General features: G+C 44.4%; 2 protein-coding genes across 10 annotated transcripts in view; one reads left to right on the plus strand and one right to left on the minus strand.

Annotated features, from left to right (window-relative positions):
• Positions 1-14,635, minus strand: part of ABCD2 (ATP binding cassette subfamily D member 2) — a 59,953-nt gene extending 45,318 nt beyond the window's left edge. Inside the window, exons 1-3 of one of the 4 annotated variants that reach the window (XM_008259406.4) lie at positions 13,290-14,624; positions 11,234-11,414; positions 4,536-4,657 (exon numbers count right to left, since the gene is read on the minus strand). In XM_008259406.4, the coding sequence (XP_008257628.4) occupies positions 4,536-4,657; positions 11,234-11,414; positions 13,290-14,243 (1,257 nt within the window). In that variant the 5' untranslated portion in view covers positions 14,244-14,624. Of the gene's footprint in view, positions 1-4,535; positions 4,658-11,233; positions 11,417-13,289 lie in introns of those variants that run through there. The other 3 variants (XM_070049651.1, XM_070049652.1, XM_070049653.1) reach the window with 3 other exon arrangements.
• The window catches only part of REDIC1 (regulator of DNA class I crossover intermediates 1), a 92,089-nt gene continuing 89,758 nt past the window's right edge, over positions 12,868-15,198 (plus strand). Inside the window, exons 1-2 of one of the 6 annotated variants that reach the window (XM_070049655.1) lie at positions 12,868-13,025; positions 13,102-13,207. The gene's annotated coding sequence lies outside the window, so the exon portion shown is untranslated. The remainder of the gene's footprint in view (positions 13,026-13,101; positions 13,208-15,198) is intronic. The other 5 variants (XM_070049654.1, XM_070049657.1, XM_070049656.1 and 2 more) reach the window with 5 other exon arrangements.

Raw genomic sequence — 15,198 nt, forward strand, 5'->3', positions numbered from 1 at the left:
CTGCGACACCGGCATCCCATCTGGATGCCAGTTTGTGTATCAGTTACTCTACTTCCAATCCAGCTCCCTGCTAATGCACCTGGGAAAGCAGTAGAAGATGGCTCAAGTGCTTGGGCCCCTGCACCTACATGGGAGACCCAGAAGAAGCTCCTGGCTCCTGGCTTCAGATCTGCTCAGCTCTAGCTGTTGCAGCCATTTGGGGGAATGAACTAGCAGATGGAAGACCTCTCTCTGTCTCTATCACTCTCTGTAACTCTGTCTTTTAAATAAATAAATAAAGTAAATCTTAAAAAAAAAAAAAAGAAGAAGAAGATGGCCTAAGTTGTTGGGTCTCTGCCACCAATGTGGAAGACCCAGATGGGGTTCCAGGCTCTTAGCATAAGCCTGGCCCAATCCCAGCTATTGTGACCATCTGGGGAGTGAACCAGCAGATGGAAGACTTCTCTCTCTCTCCCTTCTCTCCCTGTAACTGCCTTTTAAGTAAACAAACAAATTTTTTTTAAGAAAAGGATTTATTTATTTGAAAGGCAAGAGCATCAGAGAGAGAGAGAGGGAGAGAGAGAGAGGGAGAGAGAATTTTTCATCTGCTGGTTCATTCCTCAGATGGTCACAATAGCCAGGGTTGGATCAGGCCAAAGCCAGGAGCCAGTAACTCCAACCTGATCTCCCATCTGGGCGGCAGGGGCCAAGTACTTGAGTCATCATTCACTGCCATCTCATGCACATTAGCAGGAAGCTGGACTGGAAGTAGAGCAAATGGGACTTGAACCGGCTCTCCAAAATGGGGTTGCTGCTTAACTCACTGTAGCACAAGGCCAGCCTCCCATATTAACTTCTGGATTTAATATTTAAGATTCTGTTTGATTGCATAAGAACCAGGTAACACATTTGATAATTATGACGAGTGACAGTAAAAAGTTTATCGAGAGCAATACAGCAACATGTCAATGTAAGTCTGTTTGGAATTGGAACACATGTGAAAAACCACCCACTGAAGTCAAGGTTTAAACTGAGATGGCAACTGTGGCACAGCAGTTTGTCACCACTTGAGACACCCACACCCCATGTCAGAGGTCTGATTTAAGTCTCTGCTGGTCTGCTTCCCATCCAGCCCCCTGCAGATGGGCCTAGGAAGCTACAGATGACGGTTCCAGTGCTTGGGCCCCTGCCACCCGTGTGGGTAACCAGGATGCAGTTCCTGGCTCCTGGTTTAAGCTTTGCACAACTCTGGATGTTGTGGCTTTTTGGGGAGCAAAACAGTTTATGGAAGATCTCTCCATCTTTCTCTTTTCACTTTGCCTTTCAAATAAATAACTATTTACATAAATAATAGATAAATCTTTAAAAGGAACAACAGAAAAACAAAATTAAACATGAAGTTTGTAAAATGTTAGTGAAAATTAAGAATCTTTCAGTCAAGTTTCTGATTTGGCTCCTAGTGATATGACAAACTGCATTTCCAGAAAATTAGAAATGTTGTGAAAGCCTTAGTTAGGTCAATTCAATAAAATGATGATTCTTTAACTTTGGCACTATTTTGTTCTATTTCTAATCTCAGAATAACATGTTTTTTCTTATTATGAAATCAGCATTTCAGAACCAAACCAATTGCTGAAATTCCTATTGGGCTAGAGAAATAGCTGTGCAAGAGAACACCAATACTGAAAGTGAGCTCAGTTAAAAGCTTCTAACCTTTTTCAGTACAAATCCCACAATCCAGCTTCCTTGCATGCTAAACATGTTTTCTAAGCCCCAGGGAGAAACTGAGATATGCAGGTTTTAAAAGGCAAGATTAAATGATAAAACGACACAATCTCTGCCTGAGTCCTTAAGGCCAGGAGAATGATGCTGTGCCCCTAGTCTGCCAGCTGTCCAATCTGGGTTCATCCCCTGCTGCTTCTCTATCAAGGGAACACCTGCTGCGAGAGACGACTCGTCTATGGAGACCATCTTTCCCAGTGAAAAGAAAAGCACAAATCTAGGAAACTAGTACCACGAAGCAGGGTATGTCACCAATAAAATGTTTCTCCAGCAATAACTGAGGGAATAATACAATACTGACATTTGTGTAAGATTTCTCTGTGTGTAGAACTTACGCAGCAGATGGCTAAGTACCGCCCTTAAACTGTCTTCAAGTTCATATTTCTACCGAGTAGACGGTCTGAAATTGCACTCATATTTTATTTCTACATATTATTGTTAGGATATTTAGAGGATCGTTTCTAAAATGCTATCTCAGAGAAATTGTTTGAGTTCTCAAGCAAAAGAAAGCTATGGATTAAGGAAATAAAGATTCAGGAGAAACCTGGGCAAATATACCTATTCGTAGAGAAAAAAATTCCTAAAACCCAAAGTGGAGAGCACTTCAAGAAGCATGAGGAGGCAGTGGGTTAGTAAGCCAGGACAGAGGGTGGAACAGGCAGAGTGTCTGGAAGACACTAAGAACGGGCCCGGGCAAATTTCTTTGGGATGAAAGACAGGAGCTGTGCCCTAGAACTTGCTCCTTCTGCAGCTAACACAGACAGCATGGTGTTTTTAGATGATGTCACAGTGGTACAAAACTTTTTTAAAGTGAAAAATTCTAGATTCAAAGCAAATTCAGGCCAAATAAAGCAAAGCAGAGCCATCTAAGGAGAGGCAATGGGAAAAGACTAATGTCCTTTCTATGAGGACATTTCTTAGAGGGCAGAGTATTTTCATGTGAGAAAAACACAATTTTCATTTGTCATTTATTACATCAGAAAATCTACCCCAAAGACTGCTTTTCCAGATAATCAAAATTATTACTTGAAAAAAATGTTTTATTTGAGTTCTTTAGATACATGGCCTGAACAACTAGTTTTACTCCTTTAAAACAAAACACCTAATTAAATTAATCAGTTTTTGTAGACTTAAAAATTCTGTCAGCAAATCACAAAATTGGTAATTCTACACAGTTTATTCAAGTCTGATTTAGTAGGCAGCTAAATGTATGATGATGCTGTAGTAAATTATATTGATAGCAAAGTCACAAAAGTAATTCAAAGTGAGAACAACTGTTCAAGAGACTATCAGATAATATCCAAACTGGATAAAGTGATTTTAACTTTAGCCCCATGCTATCTGTAGGTCTTATTACCATTCTTTCAACAAATATTTGTTAACTACATACATATTCCAAGTGTTAAAATAGATATTAGGAATGACAAGATGGTTAAGACCATTGCCTGCTTTGAAGGCACACATGTCTGGTGCAGGAGACACAGCCATGATGTGCCAAATACCAGAAGTACACAGTGGTGGCGGGTGCCGCGGCTCACCCCGGGTTCTAGTCCCTGTCGGGGTGCTGGATTCTGTCCCAGTTGCTCCTTTTCCAGGCCAGCTCTCTGCTGTGGCCCGGGAGGGCAGTGGAGGATGGCCCAAGTACTTGGGCCCTGCACCCGCATGGGAGACCAGGAGGAAGCACCTGGCTCTTTGGATCGGCACAGCGCGCCAGCCACAGTGCGCCGGCTGCAGTGCGCTGGCCATGGTCGCCGTTTGGGGAGTGAACTAAAGGAGAAAGGAAGACCTTTCTCTCTGTCTCTCTCTCTCTCTCACTGTCTAACTCTGCCTGTCAAAAAAAAAAAAAAAAAAAAAAGAAAGTACACAGTGGTGACCACAGAGAATGAAGGGGCAGACAAGAGGAAGAATGGAATTGCAAGGTTTGATATGTGGTTGTCCAGGCTTCAACAACCCAGGACCGGCAAAATCTGTAAGACATGCAATATAATAAGCCAACAGGTTAGTATACATCATTTTGAGTTTTCTGCATGTGTGAACTTGCAGTGACCTGACATAGTCAATGCTATCATCATTCCCATTTTACATATGAGGAAATAGAGTTACAGATGTGTTAAGAAAGTTTACCAAGGTCACATAATTTATAAGTATGGAAGCAAGAATGTAGATTAAGGCCTTCTGGTTCCACAGTCTGTGCCTAATGGGTTATTTTAAAGATTTATTTTGAAAGAGAGAGCAAGAGAAAGGGAGAGACAGACACACACACACACACACAGAGAGAGAGAGACAGAGAGAGACAGAGACAGAGAGACAGAGAGACAGAGAGAGAGAGAGATCTTCCATCCGCTGGTTCATTCTCCAGATAGCCACAAAGGCCAGGACAAAACCAGGAGCTCCATCCTGGTCTCTCACATGAAGGGCAGGGGCATGAGCACTTAGGCCATCTGCTGCTGCTTTTCCCAGACCATTAGCAGGAAGCCAGATGGGAAGTGAGACAGCCAGGACAGGCAACTGCTTTACCTGTCATGCTACAACACAGGCCCCCCTAAGACATTATTTTAAATTTAATAAAATTATGCCATACTCTATGGAGAACAGGAGGAGTCACAAAATAAAGAGTATTAGCAGTAACACATTTGGGAGTTGCTGTCTTAGCAGTTTTTCATAGAGTGAAGATGTGTTTCCAGAATACCAAGGATACCTGGTCATTTACATTTTGCTTGAATGTCATTTATGGTACCTTCTTTCCTTCAAATGAGCAACAGAAACGCAAGTACCTCTTTGTACGAAGACATGATCCTTTCAATAGCGTCAGCACCAGAAGCCAGCAGGTTCCGTGCAGTGGTAAAGGCTTCTGTCCGTTCACTGACCATAGCTTGTTTGGGGCCATCTTCCAGGTCTAAAAGCAACCAGATATTAATTTTTCATTATATGAGCAATTTCCTAGTAATATAATTAAATGTGAAAATATAGTATTTTTACCATGTTTTACTAAACTTTGTTTTGTTTTATTGTTATACTATTATTATTTTTTAAAGATTTAAAAATCAGCGCAGCTCCAGTTGTTGTGGCCAACTAGGGGTGAACCAGCAGGTGAAAGACCTCTCTCTCTCTCTGTGCCTCTCCTGCTCTGTGTAACTCTGACTTTCAAATAACGAATTCTTAAAAATAAATAAATAAATAAATCTATAGGGCTGAGATTATTTTCATTTAGTGTGCTTTTAATCTTTTCTACATCTAAATCCCTGGTCTTACTACACCTGGGCAATAAATACTACTAGCTAGAACATAAGCCAACATTTCTGGTGGTCTCTTTCATGGAACTGTACATGAGGTGGCCATTGCGTCGTGCTTCTCTCTCAGCCCCCCGTCAACACTCCAGCCGTGTCCCACACATACAGCACTCTGTTAATTTTCTGGTATTTTGCATAGGTGACTCCTTCAAGCTTTAACACACTTCCCTCCCTTTTTTGCCTGTCTCTTTTCCCTTCCCCAGGAGTTAATTCTTTAGTACATGTTTCCCTGAAAACTCTTGTCTGCCCCTTCTAGTGGACAATAACTTCCTTAAGGGTCAAGACTATAAGTTTTCTTCTTTATTCCTAATACTCAGCGCAGTGTTGAGCACATGGTACTCCATAATGTGTACTGAATGGAAGGATGGACAGAAGCATGCATGTGTGTCTGTGTGCATGAATGGATGAACATCCCAAGTTATTGTCAGTGTAGAATTCCAGTTCAGAGTCAGGAGTTAAAATAGGTTTGAATCCAGATTCTACAACAGGCAGAGCCAGGCAATTATCTTCCCCACAGCTGCTTTTCCCTGTAAAATAGTGAAATACCAATACAGTCTCAAACAGCATGAACGACAAACGAGGTGTCACGTTCAGTGCTGTATGGTAGCTGTTACATCTTCTCCAGACACCATTGCTATTACTGAATATCTACTCAGTTTTCACCTTGTTCTCCAAAATTATCTTCTCCAGATCACTACTTTAACATTTCTATCAACATGATTCTTCACGAAGTCCTTCTATAATCACATTTCAAATTAGATGTTGCAGATAAACAGATAAATTGGTAATGATAATTTGATATAGTTTTTTGACTGAAAGGTTTTCTCCCCCAAAGCAATGCAAATATGTAATTACATAATTATCAAATATTTTAAACTTTACTTGCTTATAGAGAACTCAGCTAATTTTTAAAGGGATCCGTGAAAAACTAACTCAACAGATATTTACTAAACATTAAATGTGCAAGAAACTGGGCAAAAAACTATGGAGCATATGAGGAAAATGGGATTTGCAGGTTCTTTCATTACCTTACAGTTTAGTAGCAGAGAGAAGAAAAATTCATAAACAACTACCTGCAGGATGGACTATGATGAGAGTTAATGCCGTAAGATGTTTCTTGCTGCAAGAGACAGGAAATGCTTCATGGAGGAGCAAATTTTGAGGGAGGCCTTGAAAATGCACGTAAGTGTAACAGATCCCAAGTGCAGCAATGGTAGTGGCGCAGAGAAGGGAGATGTTAAGGAACACTGCTCGAATGACAAGTGTGGTCAGGCTGCAGTGCGCTGGCTGTCAGGCCACTGTTTCACTGAGGATCAAAATCACCCTGAGTTCACGGGTTCCTTTTAACACAGTCTGGTATGTGCCCTCCGAGTCCTACTGTTAATCACCTTTCTAGAGAACTACCACCAGGCCCCCTGGAGCTAGTCAGTCTCCCCGCAGAAGGCAAGGAAGGGCTGATGAGCACTGCTCTAAAGGGTGAAGGATGCGATCAGGTAAACAGACTGCTATTGTCGCTCCCCCTCTTCGTGGAGGAACGACACAGGACCCTGTGCTGTTCTTTCGTCTGCTCGGCCCTCCCCGGGTTTGCTGCTGGTTCTTCCCGGGTTGGCTACTGTCCCTCCACCTCCGTGGAAGGGCGGTTCCCCCTGCCACTTTCCCCACTTCCGCAGGGGAGCAGCACACCGCCGGCCGGCTCTCTCGGGGGCTGCACAGATGTTCCCCTTAGATGTTCCTGGTGCATGCTCTCTCCTCCTTTATAGTCCTCTTCCACCAATCCCAACTCGGCTGCCCACACGCCGAGTACGCTGCTCTCCTCCAATCAGGAGCAGGATCAGCTCCTGGAGGTCATCACTCAAGTTGGCAAGAGGCAGCTTCGTAGAAGCTGCTTTCTCCTCTCCCAGCGCCATATTGTGGGAGAGCAGATGCATAGAATAAGTCTTAATTCCAGTAACTTAGTCTAATCCGAGTTGCTCCCCACAGCTATGAGCATGCAGATGCTCTTGAAGACATATTCAAATGTGTAATAATTTAGGTAGCCACACACACACACACACACACAGGATTCTCAGAGGGTCCTCAGTGAACTGCTGTGTTAAAGCATTAACAATAGGGCTCATAGGGAACGTGAATGCGGATCTAAAACGATTTTATGAATGTGGGTTTAGAGGGTTGAACTGTAGTTTTTACTGCCAGCCTCTGCAGAGGAGCAAACAGATTTGCGCAGGACTGCTGCCTGACGTAGCAAGGCAATTTCCACGTTGCTCTGGCGGACTGATGCCTGTTGGGTTTCCTTCATGCTTGTGGCACTAAGTTCACAAACAGCTTCCCTGAGATCTGATGTGACTTATTCTCCTGGGGATTCTTTGGTATGTACCTTGAGAGCAGTGCCAGCACCATTTGTCTTGCACACAACAGCCAATTTGCCTGACCTCCATGACAAGGCCAGATTCTTTACTGTTGGAGACACAAACCCATGACCTAAAATACTCACTGATTTTATATCTTGGAGCAGCACATAATTTATTTTCCTCACCACATGTCTGAACTACTTTAACAAAAGTTAATTCTTTTAGATGTAACATTATACCTGTTTATTTTACTGCTATTTTGGAGTTCTGACACTAATATATATGTATTAAAACCTGGCCACATCTCTTGCTGTTTCACTGAAAGGGTGAGAAGAGATTGAAAAAGTAAGGTAATCATTATATGTTTATCAAGACCCCCAGAACTGTACAACACAGAGAGTACACCATACCTTGAATTATGGGCTTCAGCTAACAGTGTGTAAGTAAGTGCTAGTTCATAACCCGGATGTAAACAGTATGGGGAGTTACCAGGAGGAGAGGGTATCTGAGCATTCTGTACTTCAAAATAAATTTGTTTATGAACCTAAAAGTGATATAATAACAAAGTATATTATTTTAAAAATATTATCTCTCTGTACTTTTTTTCTTATAATCTGAGTTTTTTTTCTTTTTTTGTTATCTTTGTGATCTTGACAAATCTCAGGAAAAAACTGTGGCTTTCATTAACCACAAACTGTTTATAAACATGAATTTTAAATGGATTAAAATCTGAATGTGAACTGCAAAACCCAGTAAAATTCCCAGAAGTTAAACCAGGAGAATATCTTTGCAATCCTGCTGTTTATGATCAAATATTTCTTAAATATGACACAAACCCACTGATTACAGAAAACTTACTTATAGATCGGACTATATTAAAATTATGAACTCACCTTGCATACCATTAATAGAGTGAAAGTGCAGACAGAGGGGGAAAAGTGAGATTGTGCATGTGTGCCTGTGTGTGTGTGTGTCTATCTGACAAAAGAATCTGAATAATACAAAAGGACTTTGACAAATCATTAAGAACAAATTGGCCACTTTTAAGATGAGCAACAGCTTACATGTATTTCATAAGAAAACAGGGACCGGAGTTGTGGCTTAGCAGGTTACACTACTGCCTGCAGCTCCAGCATCCTGTGTGGGCACCAGTTTGAATCTCCACTGCTCCTCTTCTGATCCAGCTCCCTGCTAATGGCCAGGGAAGTCAGTGGAAGACGGCCCAAGTGCCCGGGCCCCTGCACCCGCATCAGAGTCCCCGAAGAAGCTTCTGACTCCCGGCTTCAGCCTGGCCCAGCCCAGGCCATTTAGGCTATTTGGGGTGTGAGCCAGCAGATGAAAGACCTCCCTTTCTGCCTCTCTTTCTCTGTAACTCTACCTCTCAAATAAATAAAATAAATCTTTGGAAAAGACAAGAAGAAAACACTCAGTGTTTGCTGAAACAATTACTGTTGTCTGAAGGACTGAGTGAGGGCTGTGAACCTGAGCAGGAACCTGAGCAGGAGAAAACACAGATTGGAGAGAGAATTGTGTAATTGTTGTTGGAGGGGAAAAGGAAAACGGTACTGTAGTAGGAGGGTGCTTCGAGACCTTCATGGAAATGGAACTCAACGACAAAGTAATGTTCTGGTGCAAAAAAATTGTAATCTACTTACAGTTTTTACATAATATGTGTTTTCCCTGAAGTTCTTGAAGACCCCACCTGTATACATACACATACATGTGACGGACATATGGAGTAACCTTAGATGTTACAGAATATTTAGAAGCTCACTCTCGGTTAACGATCTGTCTCATGAATTCATTTCTTCTATGAAATTATTACACTGCTGCTTTTGTTTAAAAGTTTCCTTTTGAAAGAAGCTTTTGGGAATATTTTGCCTCATTTGCATCGATGTGATCATTGTGATTTCAATAGAAAATGTTAGCATTATTTCTTTAACACGATATACTCAGGGTTTTAGGATGTATTTTTAAATATCTTATTACACCATGTCAAAAAAACTTGTTATATTATTTGCATACATTGTTTACTTCATACTGGTCTCTGTGGGGTTAATTTGTCACCATTAATAGCTGCATTTTCTCTGTTCTCTGCTGAATTCTCCAGGGTTTTCTAGTATCAGTGCACCCAAGCACCACTAACAGAATAACAAAAAATTCTGTCTCAAATATATATTCTATACGAAACCTTTAAACGAGTACTATTATTTTAATGAACATATGGTAATTTTGTCAAATTTCTTAGTAAAACTAATTTTAATGTCATAGGTTTTAAAAATGTCTTCTTTTCTCTAATATTCCTTTGAAAAGGTATTTTGTTTTATTATGATAAGATTATGGGTAAGAATCCCATAACCAGCAATGCCTTTATCATACACACATTTTTAATTATAGGATTTTTTTAAGTAAAATTTGAAAATACAAAAATCAAATTCATTTTCACCAGTGGTTCAATACACTCTATCTGTTAGGCAGCTCAATTGTGGAGTATACTTGGCGTATGTAGCATAGCACCTACCACAAAGGACTGACAAATCATAATTTACTAAAAGGAACATCTTTAGGTTAAGAATCACTCAGATTTTCCAAGCGTTTTTGTGATGATTGGTTAAAACATTGAGTCGCTGTTTCAAAATATTAAAGCATATTGCAATTTTTAAACTTGTTTACATCAGATCCTTCAAACAAAAACTATTAAACCTTAATTCTACACCAGAATTACCTGTAAAACTGTGACCCTGTGACACTATTCTGAGTGCTGCCTTTGCTTCCTAGGTAGTGACTGTTGGCGCAGGTCAAGGAAAACCTGCCCTATTCTTGGAAATCCTTACAAGCACACCCTCGGTGGCAGTCTCCCTGAGGCTGGTTTCCAGATGAGGAAACTGAGGCCGAGAGAGTCTCATTAATGCAAGAAGAGGATCCTGCTAGCAAGGGGCCCTCAAGTTGCATCCAGCTCAGTCTCCCTGCAAAGCACGTGCTTTTCCCAGCTCCCTTAACACTGAGGCCAGTTCTGGCTCAGTGATTTTTAAAGAGAGAGAGAGAAGGGTGGTTTCATTTTGGGTGAAAAGCAGAAAATGCTGCTGCTTCAACTAATTTCCTCTGTTCCTGCCAACCAAGACTCAAACTGCTGTCCAAGGATTAAACAACATGTTAGCCTCGTCTTTCTTGCCTTTATCTTTCTTGGTTATTCCAAAGGATGAAAAACATTCGTAAAAACTGTTGAGACAGTGACAGGATAGAAGTGGATTCTCACAGCTCCACACTGCCACCCTGACACCCACTTCCAGATCCTGCTACACAGGAGATTATCCGTATTACCCACAAGTCAGGGAGACCTCCTTTAGCACTTGAACACTCCTTGAAACCATTGCTGCTTGCCTAGTGGAGCCAGCTAACTTCTCAATCACAAATCAGGACAAATTCAAGGACGCATTGTTTATGGACTAAATGAATGGAATGTGCAGAACCAAAGCTGACTATCACACAAGAGGGGAGCTTGCGTCATATTCTTTCTCAAGGTGTTAATGTATTTTGGGGCTGAATGTGCAGAATCATGCAGTCTTAAACTGCTCAAGGTCAGTGTCCAGAGACACTGCATCAGAGATCTCCGAAATGTCTCCAAAGCGGGACAATCTTTTGTACCACTTGTCTCCTTTTTCCCATACTGCTGGGCTATGACTGGACACGCCGAAGTCGGCCATGGTTTCTGACTGTGAATATTTATAGAAAAGCGATGGTTCTTACTTTTACTCATAGAAAACCAGCAACAACGACACCTTGAAGAGAAACAACGTCAAGCACATATTCGCTATTAAGCTTAAATGCCATTACCACCGTCTGCAAAGCCCGTCGCAGTGATAATAGGTATAGCCACCATAATGAGTCCGCTGCTGCTCCACACATACTTCATCAGGAACTGCTCGATCATGATGTACCACAGGCGCTTGGATAAGAGAAGGTTCATCTGGTCGGCCAGAGCTCTGTAGCTCTTCTGCAGTTGCTTCATTTCAACCTACAGAGGAGAAATGAGAAGAGGATGAACTAGCAGGGGCGATACAAGTAAATACCGTGTGTGCCATCTTCCTGAGCTCACAGTTTATTGTGAAAACAAGTTACCTATCCCACCATTCTGGGTTGGTTTGTTTCATCATGAGCAAGCCAGAGAGGATAAGGGATTATAAATCAGGTCTTTTGATGGCTATTGTCTCCGCCTTATACCTGAATATCAATCAAAATTGTGCTCAAAAACTCAACTGCTACAGACCACTTTCAGGTGTGTTTCCTCTCCTGGAAGCCCCCCTCCATGCCGCTCTGGCTTGAGGTCTCTGGTGCTAATAAATCTTTCTTTTTAAAATCTAAAAAAAAAAAAAACAAAACAAAAAAAAAAAAAAAAAAAAACCCCTCCACCACAAACAAACAAAAATTAAAAAAAAACCCACTGTGTGTGTTTGAGAATGTTCTTTAAGTATATGCAGATACTCCTTTATTTTACTCAGTACAGCGTTATGTGTGAGTCGTAATAGCCAAGACTAATAGCAGAATTAGTAATTTTTATTTAGTTTTGGTTATACCTGTATTATAAAAAATTTATTATTCCCAGTGAACATAATGCTAGGTATAAAGTGCATGCCAGTGATTTACAATTTGATTTCCAATGATGTTATAAGATGTTAAAACTAAATGATACTCTGTAATATATGATCAAACAATGTTTGAGCCATATTCTTCCCTATCACACCAAAATATCTGAAAATAAACACATGACAAACTTATGCATAAACTTCACTTTTGAACTATTTCAGTTTATTAGATTTTTGTCTTTTATGCAAGAAGCCTACAGCGTACCATAAATAACCTCACTGGGTTCAATGATTCAAAAAGAATGACAAATCAATATGATTAAAACAGCATATGAGGCTAATTTTCCTGCTGGAGTAGAAATCCTAAATGTGCCTTAAATTGTCTTCAGACTAGCTGTGCTGTGTTAAAAAGCCCAGTAATTACCAATGCATTAAAAATTAAACCTTTCTGCTTCATGGTTAAAACACCAGCTTCCACTTCATTTGTCAGGTCATCCCCTGCAAACAGTCAATATTCAGTCATGGACTGTGGGTTTATGTAATTTGGCTAATTGTGCTAGAGACTTGCTTAGTCTTGAAAAATCTTTACTTTTAATGCCCTAGAACTTCCTTTCCTCTCATCTCAGCTTCTCCTGTCATTTCAGCTTTTTCCTCAAAGCTAGACACAATTTCATCCCAGCGTCTGTTAAAGTTTGTGTCACAATATAGTATTAAACATGAAACACAAGTACTGGCAATGCTGATTTATGAGACGCTATGCTGAGCTTTTCAGTATGTAGGACACTCCGTTGCTGGCCAGACATGCAAAATTGTCAACATTTTCTCCCATGTGGAAGCTGGGTGTTCCTCCCTCTTGGCTCTCGACAGAAACCACCCGACAACCACAGAGAATACTCAGACCACCACAAGTGTCCCATCTCAGTGCAAACGTGTTCACTCCTGTCCTCCAAAGACATATTTCCTCGTCAAGTGCTAAACCGCCTACCGGCTCAGGATTTAAATTTGGGAAAATGCTTTTGAGATAACTAAGGGGCATACTTACAGTAAGTAACTGAGGCTAACCAGACTGCTTTTTTATTTTAAGTGCTGAAAATGCTAACTCACAAAACTTTAAGAAAGTTTGCATTGTCTCATTCTTAACCAGCCTGTGACGAAGACAGGACCACGACGACACCTGGATCTTAGTGCGGGTTGAGAAGTCAGAGGAATCAGAGACGCTGAAGGGGTGGGTAACAGATGGTGTGTGGCACCGCGGGGGCAGGTTGAACGGCCTCGCGTTGCACCTGCTACCTTATTGTCTGTCTTACCTTGTGTCCTCTGTAGAAGGCAATTTCTTCCACGTTGGCGATAATCCTGGAGTGCACGTACCGCAGGTAGCCTTTCCGGTGGGCCTCTTCGGCCACCAGTTTGCCAAATCTGGGAGAGCAGGCTTTCAACACCTTGGCCGTGGCGTACACCACCAGCCCCGCCAGCACGGTGGGCCCGATGGGGCTGGCCCCTCTGGACCTGGCGGTCCGGATGAGGGTGTAGGACGTGAGGATCACGTCCAGGACGGGCTTGGTCAGGTTGGAGTACAGGTGGGCCACGGACTGCGCGAACATCATGATGTCGTCGGTCAGGGACTGGTCGGGGTTCGCCAGCCTCCCGTCCATGTTGATCACCTTGTAGTAAGTCTGGTCTGCGAAGTAGGTCTCGTAGGCGTGGTCCACCAGGCGCGTCCGGAAGGCCAGCGCCAGCTTGCATTCCAGGTAGCGGATGGCGCTGTTGACGAACGTGGCCGGGATGGCGATCATCAGCCACTTGGCCAGCTGCACCGCGAAGGAGCGCGGCTGCTTCTCCACGATGCTCTTCACGATCTTCCCGTCCAGGCCGGCCACGTAGATGGACAGAAACGTCCTGGAGACCAGGGCCACCGAGTGCAGGCACAGCCACCCGCTCTCGGGGCTCACGAGTTTCGGGAAGAGGATCTTCCGGAGTGCCCGGAGCTGGTGCAAGAAAGCCGCGTCCACCGCGGGCGAGCGCGCCTCGCAGCCGCCCTCGGCCTCGGTGCAGTGCCGCAGCTCCCCGGCGCCTGCAGCCCGGCGGCGGCGGGCGGCTGCTGCCGTCTTCCTGCCGGCGCCGGCCGGCCGCAGGCGCTTGTCCAGCACCGGGTAGAGCGTCTTCAGCGCGTACGCCGCGGCCAGCAGGCAGGCAGCCCTCCTGGCGGCGCTCGACCGGGGCCATCGTCCCCGGGCGGCCGCCGCGCTGAGCATGGGGGTCATCTTCCTCCGGGAGCCGCGCCGGCTTCGGCGAGGAGCCGCGTCAAGGGAGCATGCTCGGGCGGGGGCTCCGGCAAACCTGGCAGCGCCCCGCAGCCCGCAGCGGCGGCGCCGGTCGCCGTCCCGCCTCGGCTGTCAGCCGGGAGCGCCGGGCTCACTCAGCCGCATCCGTCCTCCGGGAGGGTCCCCGCAGAGGCGCCGGCCGCGCCGGGCTCCGCCCGCCAGGGCCCCTCATTGGCTGCCGGGGCGCTTCCCTCGGAGCCTGGAAAATGAGGGGAGAGAGAGAGCGAGCGAGAGAGAGCGAGAGAGCGAGCCGGCGGCGCCGGAGCCTCGCACGTCGGAGTGGAGAGAGTTAAACGTCTATTTTGGGAGAGGGCGGACGCGGCCGGGCGCCGCCGCCACTGAGCATGCTCCGCGCCTCGGAGCCCGCGCGCGTTTGAGCCGGGACCCCCGACGCCGCGGGGAGAGCGGCGGGGCAAGGGGCCGGGGTCGGGGTCGGGGCGGCCGAGCAGGAGGGGACCCGGGGGAACGCAGAGAGCCGACGGCCAAAGCCCCGCTGCGTCTGCGGGAGCGCCCGCTCGCTCCTGGGGTTTCACGGAAGATTCCAGAAGCCCGCAGAGACGTTGTAGGGGGGCTTTGCCTTGTGGCAGTGAACGGGCGGGAAGTCGGTGGGACCCGAAGCGGGTCTCGGCTGCACCTGGCGCCCCTTCCCCGGGCGGCTGGTGAATGTAGCTGTGCACTCGTGTGCACTTGCAAGGTGAATGTGGGTTAGAGGAGTGCCGAGCACTTCTTGAGTTACAGATTGTCTCAACACCAGACAGGTCATGTGCGAGTCCAGCTGCAATTGCGTGGCAGAAATAGCTTCCCCAAGAGCTTCCTTTTTTTTCCTTCAAGGATTCCTCGTCTTCTGCCAATTTCTGTTTGTTTTATTTAGGCTTGGAGGTGTTACTGGCTACTT

Source organism: Oryctolagus cuniculus, chromosome 9, assembly GCF_964237555.1.
Source record: "Oryctolagus cuniculus chromosome 9, mOryCun1.1, whole genome shotgun sequence".
Classification (NCBI taxonomy): Eukaryota; Metazoa; Chordata; class Mammalia; order Lagomorpha; family Leporidae; genus Oryctolagus; species Oryctolagus cuniculus.